The sequence below is a fragment of the Hypanus sabinus genome, chromosome 3 (genome assembly GCF_030144855.1).
Source record: "Hypanus sabinus isolate sHypSab1 chromosome 3, sHypSab1.hap1, whole genome shotgun sequence".
Lineage (NCBI taxonomy): Eukaryota > Metazoa > Chordata > Chondrichthyes > Myliobatiformes > Dasyatidae > Hypanus > Hypanus sabinus.
Window position 1 is genome coordinate 82893894 of NC_082708.1, and position 12364 is coordinate 82906257.

Genomic DNA, 12364 nt, shown 5'->3' on the forward strand with positions numbered 1-12364 from the left:
GGAATGGATAGAAATAGTTCCAGAAATTTATGTTATGGAACAACTGACTTCCTCTCAGACATGCCACTAAAAAAATCTGAGAGATACTGGGAAAATTGGACATTTTATTTGAACCTGAAATGACTTCTTCACTGTACACTTGGTTTGAAGAACTTTGTTTTATTTCTTCCTATGAGGGAACCTGTAGAATGAACTTTAAAGTCATGGATCTTAAGGTACCCTGAGACTTTCAAATACAATTATGGGCATAAGATTGTGGTTAACCTTTATACAGCAATGTAACTCATTTCTCTATTCATTTTTTCTATTATAAGATACAGATTTTATTTCACCTATGATGACCTTGTCTGTTTTTATCCTGTTTGTTCCGTTATTGGCATAATAATAATAAAGTTTCAAAAAAAAAGGATGTCACGTTACCTCGTTCTTTTGTAACACGCTAATTATATCCTGATCAAGGCTTTACCAATGAAAATGCTCTTGGCACCAAGTGGAGCTCAACAAACACTGAAGGATTATTTTCCTTTTTCTTCCCAATCAGAGCTGCCAAAGACAGCACATATTATCCTCTTCTATGTGGACCATAAGACAATAAGACAAAGGGGCTGAACTGGGCCATTTAGAATTGAATCTGTTCCACCATTCATTCATGGCTGATCCTCCACCCACCCGCCTTCTCCCTGCACCTTGTACCTGAGAAGCCATGAAAAAGTGTTCACATTTATCCACTGGTATGTGGTATGGTGCCTGACAGCACAAGCAATGAAAAATGAAGTAACTACATAGAAATTCCTTGCAAACATTATTAACTTGAACAAGTATTGAAATCATCACCAGATTATGGAACAGTTAAAACCAATCTGTGCAGTGCAATTGGTATTTAGATCAGTTCAGAAAATACTATTTATGTATTAAAATTAGCTTTTGCATTCAGTTACTCAATCTGCATCAATTAGAAAGCTAGCAAGATTTATCCATTTATAAAGTACAACAGATAATTTTCATGTACAAGTACAGCAACATTATAATTCAAAGCAGAAGTCCTGATAAAATTTGTACATAACAATCACTAAATTAGAATAGTTTTAAATAGTCCATTAATAATATGAAAACCTATTAATTCAATTTATTTTAGACCATACCTTTGTTCCCAGCACTTTGACAGCACAACACTGGGCTATTATAGGATGTAGAAGATTAAGTTTCAAGCTATATTCATCTTCTGATGAAAGCTTCACTGATGCACTCACCTATAAAATTAAATTAAAAATTATTCAATCATTTTATTACCGAAGTTGATCTTGTGCCTCCCTTCTTGCAAGTAAGCTACAAAAAAAATGCAGTATGTATATCATATTAATTCTTTGATGGAAGCATCTCTCACTATCAATATTGACTTTATTCTTACTAGCTTTTACTACACACCTGAAAGGACACCATGAGCAATCTCCTCTATACCAATCCCCTTCCCACCACTTGACCTGCACCCAAGTCAATTTAAGGAGCAAAGATAACAGACAGATATATAGTTTATGCCAGAAGAACAATACCAAATGGCACATAGCATTGCTGCAGGTAGTTGACACTCACAAATCCATTTCAACCCTGGCATGGTGTTTACATGGTGTGGGCCTCCCCCACATGCTCTGGATTACTTCTGCATCCCAAAGACCTGCTAGCTGTTAGGTTAATTAACAACTACAAATCATCGCTTGTGTAGCGGGCTGGGGGCAGGCGTGGAAATAAGAGAACCAGTTGGAGTTGATGGGCATGAGAAAAAGCAAGATGTAGAGAAATGTAGCAAATATTATTCTGAGAACCAACACCAACTTGACAAACTGAATGGCCCCTTCCTCCATCATAGGAAAACAAGGAGCGATGCCAACTGGGAAAGCAGTTAATTTGAATTTTATATCTGCCTGCCTGCTTCTGATCTGAAGCAAGAGTAGAGAGAGTTGACGTCGTTCAGGTATAGTGTTTTACCTTCAGTTTGTAGATGCTGGTGTAGAAAATATTGTAAGGCCAGCAGGAGAACCCACATCACCTTTTGAGAGAACGTGGAGCCATGCAAGTGCTTACAGAAGTTTGGAGGCAAAAGCCACAAGATTTCTTTTTGCAACTAGACATTGTTTATCTGCACAAGTCTGAATTAAAACCTTCAAATGCTCCTGCCTACTATGACATTCAATGCAATATACAATAAATCATCTTATTACTCATGCTCCAAATTAGCTTTAATACAACCACAAGCCTATGAGACAAGTTTTAAAGGATTCTGAGTATTTAAGTACTTCCTGAATTTATGCTTTAGTTTTGCAAGCACAACTATTCTGTTAGTTATTTTAAAAGCACATCTTGCATGTACGAATAATAATTGACTTAAAACCATAAAATCTAGGAGAAGAATTAGGCAATTCAGCCCATCAAATCTGCTCTGCTTTATGAAACCTCAGCATTACATCCTTGCTCGTATACAGTGGTGCTAGAAAGTTTGTGAACCATGTAGAATTTTCTCTTTTTCTGCATAAATATGACCTAAAATGTGATCAGATCTTCACACAAGTTTTAAATTAGATAAAGAGAACCTAATTAAATAAATATATATTTTTAAAAGAACATTGTACTTGCTCATTTTTTTATTGAGCAAAATAAACCAATATTACAGTTATCTATTGGTAAAAAGTAGGTGAAGGAGTCCCGGAAGTTGAATGAATCAGCAGCAGTGCCTCCATTACTGTGAGATTGGCCTTGGGTGGAGTTGAAGAACCAGATCTTACAAATCTTATACTAGGTCACGTCACCCCTAGACCAACCCTGGTGTTGCCACCTGGTTCTGCCCGAGAAGTATCAGAGGATGGCACTGAAATCACTTCATGATGATTCTGGACATTTGGGGCCAGTAAAACCAGTCTCTGAGCAATCCATAGGTCTTTTCCACCCCCAAACTTAGTCATGTTCTCATAATGTGGAGTTAATTCACCAACCCTTCCTGCAAAACACAAAGCCCAATCCAGGTGTAGGCTCCAAGTTAGGCTCTGGGAGGCGGAGCTAAGTAGTTATGGCGCCCAACAGTGACTCCTTTGCTTGCATCTTCGAAAGAGATTTAATTAGGTTCTCTTTATCTAATTTCGGGTAACTGCAAGTCTGTGTTTTTGCTCACACTTGAGTGCTGGTAGCGGGAGCGTTTTATTTTTGCTGGTGGGGGGAAATTGTTGCTCACTGCCGCTTACACGCGGGAGGGTGAGGAACTGGGGGGGAAGGGTTCGGGGGACTTTGGGGTCCTAACATTTAACTGTCGTTCATTCTTTGGGGCACTCCCGTTTTCATAGGTAGTTGCAAAGAAAAAGCATTTCAGGATGAAAATAGTACACATTTCTCTGACATTCAAATGAACCTTTGAACTTCTGGGGTAATGCCTTCTACAGAAGCTGTTTGGAGTCAGGTGTTTCAATCAATGAGATGAGACTAGAGGTGTGAGTTGTAGAGGTGCCCTGCACTATAAAAAAGAAACAAAGTCAGGTTGCTGACAGAGCCTGCTCTTCTCAAGGAAGATAAGTTTATCTGCTCCATGCCTCAATGAAATAATTTTCAGAGGAACTTAGAAGAATTGTAGAGATGCATGAAGCTGGAAAAGACTACAAAAGCATTTCTAAAGACCTTGAGAGTGTTCATTAGTCCACAGTAAGAGAAAATGCGAACGAATAGAGAAAATTCAGTACTGTTGCTACTCTCCCCAGCAGTGGGCATCCTGCAAAAATCACATCAAGAGCACATGAAATGTTGAAGGAGGTGAAAAAGAACCCAAGGGTGCCAGCAAAAGACCTGCAGAAATCTTTAGAACTTGCTCATGTGTCCACTATAAGAAAAACACTGAACAAGAATGGTGTTCGTGGAAGGGCACCATAGAGGAAACCACTGCTCTCCAAAAAAACAAACACAAGGAAATCTGCAGATGCTGGAAATTCAAATAACACACACAAAATGCTGGTGGAACACAGCAGGCCAGGCAGCATCTATAAGGAAAAGCACTGTTGACGTTTCGGGCTGAGACCCTTCGTCAGGACTAACTGAAAGGAAAGATATTAAGACATTTTAAAGTAATGGGGGAAATGATAGGAGAAGACCGGAGGGGGTGGGATGAAGCTAAGAGCTGGAAAGGTGATTGGCGTAAGTGATATAGAGTTGGAAAAGGGAAAGGATCATGGGAGGGGAGGAGTCGGGAGAAGGAAAGGGGGAGGGTGGGAGCACCAGAGGGAGAAGGAGAACAGGCAGAGTGATGGGCAGAGAGAGAGAGAGAGAGAGAGAAAAAACAACTAAATACGTCAGGGATGGGGTAAGAAGGAGAGGAGGGGCATTAACAGAAGTTAGAGAAGTCAATGTTCATGCCATCAGGTTGGAGGCTACCCAGACAGTATATAAGGTGTTGTTCCTCCGAGTGTGGCATCATCTTGACAGTAAAGGAGGCCATAGATAGACATATCAGAATGGGAAGACGTGGAATTAAAATGTGTGGCCACAGAGAGATCCTGCTTTCTTTGGCAGACTGAGTGTAGGTGTTCAGCGAAACTGTCTCCCAGTCTGCGTTGGGTCTCACCAATATATAAAAGGCCACATCGGGAGCACCAGATGCAGTATACCACACCAGCCAACTTCAGCAAAATGGTCTCCCAGTCTGCGTCTCCAAAAAAACATTGCTGCACATCTCTTTTGCAAAAGAACACTTGAATGTTCTACAACAGTTCTGGTTGACAAACTTTTTCCAACAAGTACATGAAATAATGGATCATTTTTCTCAATTAATAAATGAACGTGCACAATGGTTTTTGTATTATTTATTTAATTGGGTTCTCTATCTTGTTTTAGGACTTGCACGAAGATCTGATCACATTTATGCAAAAACAGAAGATTCTACAGGGTTCACAAACTTTCTAGCACCACTGTAATCTTGTCCTCTCAAAATGAATGCTAACATTGTATTTGCCCCCTTACCATCGATTCGACCTGCAAGTTAACCTTTAGGGAATCCTACTTCAGTACTCCCAAATCCTTTTGCTTTTCTGATCTTCGAATTTCCTCCCCATTTAGAAAATAGTCTCCACCTTTATTCCTTCTATAAAAATGCATGCATTCCCCTACACTTTATTCCATCTGCCATTTCTCTGCCCATTCTCCCAATTTGTCCAGGTCCCTCTGCAGCCTCCCTTCTTCCTCAACACTATCTGCCCCCCCCCACCTATTTTACATCATCCACAAACTTAGTCACAAAGCCATCAATTCAATCATCCAAATCATTGACGTACAATGTGAAAAGAAGTGGTCTTAACACCAACACCCACGGTACACAGTTAGCCACCAGCAGCCATCCAAACTTAAAAGTGCTTTATAAATATTGCCAACTGATATGAAAAAAATTGGCATTTACTGGGCATTTTAATCACAAGGTCTATTACTATACAAGATTAAAACCAAGTAACTATTGAAAAATAGATTCTATTGGTATACTTGGATTTACTAAATATGCCTGCAAAAATGATTCTCAAGAGTCGTATATGGTGGCATATGTACTTACACAATAAATTTACTTTGAACTTAACTAATCCATACTAGCAGTTTCCTGCTGCTTTTTTTCCATTTGTATTACTAAAAACAAAGTCTGAACTTGAAAGAATAGATAGATAGGAATGAAACTTTTTATTGACCTCTAACTTCTTAGCACAGCTGTTGATGAAGACCTACATAGGCAGGCCCATTCACACATAAATACCATCAAAACAGCTGATGCTGAAGTACATGGTATAAAAGTCAAACTTTGAGAAGAAAAATAAATCAGCTAAAGCATGACTGGCCGCAAAAAGCAATAATTTTGAATGTCTCAGACAAAACCAACCAATATAAGGTTGAAACAAAGATTTTAAAATAATGAAGAACACTAATTAACACTTTTGAACAAGTTTAATGTAAATTTCCAAATAATTTTAGTCCCTTTCAACTATTTCTCCTCTTTCATGCTAATTCTCCAGTTCTTTCCATTTATTCAATTTTATTCTATCACTAAAGGATGGTGGTGAACCTCCTCCTTGAACTACTCAGTGCTGTTGGCAAAAGTACCACTATCATGTTCTCAGGTATGCAATTACAAAATCTGCAGTGTCATGCTGGGGGAGGTGGAGTTGGCAGAAGCAGTGAAACACTTTCACATCTTGCTGACTGCAAAATTCCTATATACCTGCTGGCCTTGCTTTTCTTAAGATGTAGAGACTGTATGCTTAAGTCTAGGTGTTGACAGTAACCCAGGGAAGCTTCTGAAATACTGAAGCTCTTAATCTTCTTGAACTTCCACAGTTGATATAAACAGGTGTGTACACTGTCCACCCCAACCTCCCCTGCCCCCAATCTTCCAGAAAGGAGTTAGATTGAGAAAAAGACTGTTGTCATGAGACAATGCCACTAGGCTATCACTGTCCTGCATTCATATACATCATTATTTGACATTGAGCCCATGACAATGGTGTCATCTACAAACTTGTAGATGGAGCTAGAGCAGAATCTAGCCACAGTTACGAGTGCATAGGAAGTAAAGTAGGAGGCTAGGGACACAGACTTGTGGGGTGCCAGTGTTCAACATAATTAAGGCTGAGGTGCTGCTGCCTATCCGTACTGATCGCTGGTTGTTGGTCAGAAAGCAAGGATTCAGTTGCAAAGGGAAATGTTGAGTCCCAGATCTATGACCTTGCTTGGAATTTTAGTACTAAAAGTAGAGGATAGTCAATAAACAATAGCATCACACTGCTGCCTTTAGGCACCAGAAGCTCCATAGATGCATGTAGGGGCAGGGAAATAATTTCCACCATTAACCTTTTTTCAGCAGTCTGCAAATTGCAGTGCATCAAAGTTGTCTGAGAGGCTGGATCTGATGTGTGCTATAAAAATTCTCTCAAAGCACTTCATTATGGTTAATGTCAGATGCATCAAACAGTGGTCATTAAGGCATAACTATTTTTCTTAGGTACCAGGTGGTCTTCTTAAAGCAGATGAGAATCTCAGGTTGCAGTAGGGAGCAGTTAAAAATGTCTGCAAAGTATCCTCATCAGGTTTAGGTTCATTGAAGGCTGTCAGGGCAGGTGATGACATTCCATTCTCCTTTTGCTCAAAAATATGATAGAATCATGAATATTATCATGAAGGGATGCACTATTCTCAGGAATTATACCTACTGACTCTAATATACATTTATTTCTTTAGAGATACAGTGTGGAACAGGCATTTCCAGCCCAATGGGTCACATTGCCCAGCAATGCACCTATTTAACGCTAGCTCAATCACAGGACAATTTACAATGGCCAATTAACCTATTAACTGGTTTATCTTAAGGCAGTGGGAGGAAACCAAAACACCCGGAGAATACCTAAATGTTCACGAGCAGAACATACATATTCCTTACTCCTGTGGCTAGATTTGAATCCCAGTAGCTGGCACTACAAAGTTTTGCACTAACTGCTACAGTACCATGCCTCCTCCTTTTTTAGGCATTTGGAAACAAGTAAAGAGAAACATGGTGGAAAATAGCATTAAAAATTAGGCATAAAGCAGTACAGGATAGGAGAGAGATGGGTGGGGTGAAAGACACACAAAATAGGGCAACATTAAAGCTTGTTAACTCAAACAAGAGAAAATCTCAGATGCTGGAAATCTTAGCAACACACTCAAAATGCTGGAGGAACTCAGCAGGCCAAGCAGCATCTATGGAAAAGAGTACAGTTGATATTTTGGACTGAGGCTCTTCAGCAGAACTGGACAAAAAATAAATGAGGAGTCAGAGATAGAAGTTGAGGGGAGGGGAGAGAGAAAAACAAGGCGATGGGTGAAACCTGAAAGGGTGGGGGAAGGAGGGAGGGAGGGAGTGGTGAAGTAAAGAGTTGGAAGTTGATCGGTAAAAAACAGACAAAGCTGGAGAAGAGGAAAATCTATTGGAAGAGGACAGGAGGCCATGAAGTAAGAAAAGTGGGAAAGCACCAGAGGGAGGCAAAGGAAAGGCAAAGAGATCAGGTGTGAGAGGGAAAAAAGGATGGGGAAATGTGAAGGAGAAGGGGGGCCATTACCAGAAATTCAAGAAATCGATTTTCATGCAATCAGTTTGGAGGCTACACAGATGGAATACAAGATGTTGCTTCTTCAACCCGAGTGTGGCCTCATCGCAACCTTAGAGGGGCTATGAACATGTCGGAATGGGAGTGGGAAGTAGAATTAAAATGGGTAGCTACTGGGACATCATGCTTCTTCCGGCATTAGGAGTGCAAGTGCTTGGCAAAGCGGTCTCCTAATCTACGTCAGGTCCACCGACATACAAGAGTCCACACCAAGAGCACTAGATAAAGTAGGAATCCCCAAGACTCACAGGTGAAGAGCTGACTCACCTGGAAGGACTTTTTGGAGCCCTGAATGGTAGTGAGGGAGGTGGTGTAGGGGCAGGTGTAGCGCTTGTTCCACTTGCAAGGATAAGTGCCAGGATGGAGAAGTACTTGGTGGTGGGGTCTCGTTGGAGATGGTGTAAGTTATAGAGAGTTATGTGCCGGATGCGGAGGCTAGTAGGATAGCAGGATGATGGGGTGAGGGCAGATGCGCGCAAAATGAAAGAGATGCAGTTGAAGGCAACGTTGATGGTGGAGGAAGGGACCCCCCCCCCCCCCTTTGAAGGCAGACATCGCCTTCGTTCTGGAATTCAAAGCCTCATCCTGAGAGCAGCAACTGCAGAGACAGAGGTATTGACAGAAGGGGGAAGAGGAATAGTCCAGGTAGCTGTGAGAGTTACTGGATTTATAATAGGCATAGGTGCATAAGCTGTCTACAGAGGTAGAGACAGAGAGATTAAGAAAGAGGCGGGAGGTGTAGGAAATGGTCCAGGTAAATCTGAGGGCAGGGTGGAAGTTGGAGGCAAAGTAGATGAATTCAACGAATCTCTGGTAATGAACCGACCCCCGCCATTCCCCATCCTCTTTTCTCTCTCGCACCTCATCTCCTTGCCTGCCTAACGCCTCCTCTGGTGCTCCTTGCCCTTTCCTTTTTTCCATGGCCCATTTCCCATTAGATTCCCCCTTCTTCAGCCCTGTATCCCTTTTGTCAATCAACTTCCCATTTCTTTACTTCACCCCTCACCCCTGCACTGGTTTCACTCATCACCTTCTGTTTGTCTTTCCTCCCCCTACCTTCTAACTGACTCATCATTTTTTGCCCAGTCCTGTTAAAGGGTCTTGGCCCAAAACATTAACTGTACTCTTTTTCATAGTTGCTGCCTGGTCTGCTAAGCTCCTTAATTGTCTTCTGTGCATATTTAGCTATGACTACCTTTATTTACATTCAACCTTCTTTCACATGTACTTTTCAATAACAAAACTTCCTGATTATGCACCTTTCAAATGACACTTGAGTGTACAAAGCATGACATTCCAGTTTTTGGAAACTATTTTGCTGGCTTTTGATTAATAAGAATTTCACACAGTCATTTTTTATATGGGATATAAGAAAATGGATGAACAGCAGAATAGGACTGACCTTGAGTTTTCAGGAATTTACTTTTAACTTACAGATCACTACTATAACACTGGAGAATGATCAGTGACATAAAATGTATTTTTTAGTTCACACCTAATGAAGATGGAAATAAGGTGCTTGATTGATTTGTGTCAGAGCAATGTTTTACAACTAGTGTATCAAGTATATTGTAACTCCAACTGTATTCCTGCACTACTAGTATACAAGCTGACTAATGGTTGAGGAGCACAACTGGAGACAGATGGTTATGCAAAATAAAATCTTCAATTATTCATCCAAACAGATGCAGAACTAGACAAATAAAAGGTACAGATATTCAAAACTAAGCAACTGGAAAACAATGAGCATGGAGAACACTACACAAAATGTTGACCTTTTTCAACATGCAAATGTCATACAAAAGCTGCATTCAAGTTTGTGAATTTTGGGTGCCAACAAACAAACTTACTGGCAACAGTTTCCCAAACCATGACCAACCATCAAATGCACTCTGTGCTGACATTGCTGCATGATAAACAAATATTTATTTAATAATTTTTATTTTAAAATAAAATAATTATTTTAAAATATTTATTTTATTTAATAAATAAAAAATATATTCAAAATATTCTGCCGGTTAGGCAGCGTCTGCAGAGGGAGAAAGAGTTTTATGAAATGGGCAACGAAAGAACGCACAGAATATTAATTGCAGGATGGAAACAAAAGGGAGGGTAGTAAGACTTGTTACTTCAGCCTCTTGAGGATAACTATTTGAAAATGTTGAGTATTGAAGTAAGTTATTAAAAAAACTGAAGAAAAGGATTAATCAACACTTGAAAAGATAGGGCTAGTCAACATGGTTTTGTTGGTGGACAATCCTGTCCTGATCAATTTGAGCCTTTGGTAGTAGAAGTAAAATATACTGATGAGGGCAGCACATTTACTTTCGTCAACATGGACTTCAAGGCCTTTGAAAAACTCCCACAAGGGAGACTGGCCCAAAGTTAGAGCCCACAGGATTAAAGGGAAGTTGGATCAACATTTAGTTTAGTAATCTGAGGTAAACTGTTGGTGAAGGGCTGATTTTGAGACTGGAAATATCTGACCAGTAATGTAGCACAAGCATCAAAGCTGCAACCACAACACTGAACCACATGTAGGATATCTAAAGAAATTGGGTGTGAATGTAGGAGGTATGATAAGTTAATATGAAGTCATGAAAATTGGTGGAATTGTGGATAGTGAAAAGAATGTTCCTGCTTTACAATATTGATTATTGGGTTGGCAAACTGTGCAGAAAAATTGCAAATTGAATGTAATCTTGTGATGCACTTTGGCATGTCTACGAAGATCAGGATATATTCCATGAGAGATAGGGCCTTAGTGAGCACTAAGAAACAGATGGACTTTGCCATACAAGTCCATACATAGATCATTAAAGATGGAAGCACGGGTAGATAAGGCAAAGGCAGCATCAAGAACATTTGCCTTCATTAGATGGGTTACAAAATATAAAAATAAGGATTTCACTGTACAGCTTGAAAAAACACTGGTTAGGCCCCAGGTGGGATAGGGTTTTCCTTTGACCTCAGGTTTTTAGCACAGCAGCAGAAATTGTTTAAGGGTCAGAGGTTCGTTGTTCACTAAGATAAATTCCTCAGCTGAGTGGCAGAAATTGCCCAGGGTTTGATGTTTGATGTCCAATAAATTAAACTTTTAACTAGTAGTCTTTGATCATTGCCTTGACTTCTAATCAGTACACTTTGCTCACCCACTTGACTTAATCAAGAGAAACAACAGGGTCCACATTGGCCTAGTCAAATTAAGAGAAGTGCAAGTTGGCCAAATTGAACATTTCATCTGCACGGCCTGATACTGTGTTTGAAAAACATCACATGAGAATTTTGCTAATAGAAAAAAAAGTATAAATACAAGGCATTCCTCGGGCTCAGTTTCTGCGATGACAACTTGATATATCTTTTGAATTTATAAAAATAGGTCTTAATCCTTTAAATTATAAATCTGTCAAGAATTACTCAGAAATTAAATGTGCTTCTCTTAAAAATAAGCTGTGCTTAATCTACATTTTTCAGCTAAAAAGTAACTCCATTGTGGAAGGGCACCCACTGCTCAAAATAGTGATCATTGGCAGCTTGACCCTTTCAGAAAGAGGCTAAAGCAGTAAAGTAAACTAGTACTTAAAGTGTAGGTTCATACGATATTATCTCTCTAAAGTGAGGGTACTTACAGATATTTATACCAGGGGGCTTAAAGTCTTGAGATAACTTAGTGCTCTTAACAGGTGTACTCAATTTCAGTGCTTGGTCACCAGGCCACAAGCAGGAAAGAACTGCAATGGAGGGGTTTACCAGCATGTTAAATGTAACATCCCATTCTAGGTATGAGGAAAGAACGTGTTAGCTGTGTTAGTTTTCCTTGGAGCAGAGGATGCTGAGCGGAGAAGGGTGGGGGTACACAAAATGAGGGCCAAAAACAGGTTGGCCATTTTGAGAAACTTTTCCCTTTACAAAGATATCTCAAGACCAGAGGATATAGGATTAAGGTGATAAGTAAGGAGATAGGAGGATTGTTTTAAACCCTGCAATCCAGAACAATGGTACCAAAAAAGGTAGTGGGAGACATATTATGACAGCATTTTAGAAGCAACTGAATGGGTAATTAAACCGCCAAAACATTGAAGTGATGAAGCATTGAATACGACAAACAGAATAGTGATAGATGGGTACTTGATGGTCAGCATCTGCTTAAATAATAGCAGCTTTCAGGGAAAAGCTGTAACAGCTTCTAGCACATCCGCCAGGATGATAATTATTTG

General features: G+C 39.9%; 1 protein-coding gene across 1 annotated transcript in view; it reads right to left on the minus strand.

The window, feature by feature from the left end:
* The window catches only part of sugt1 (SGT1 homolog, MIS12 kinetochore complex assembly cochaperone), a 167814-nt gene that overhangs the window by 90764 nt on the left and 64686 nt on the right, over positions 1–12364 (minus strand). Inside the window, exon 10 of the mRNA XM_059964741.1 lies at positions 1143–1250. Within this exon, the coding sequence (XP_059820724.1) occupies positions 1143–1250 (108 nt within the window). The remainder of the gene's footprint in view (positions 1–1142; positions 1251–12364) is intronic.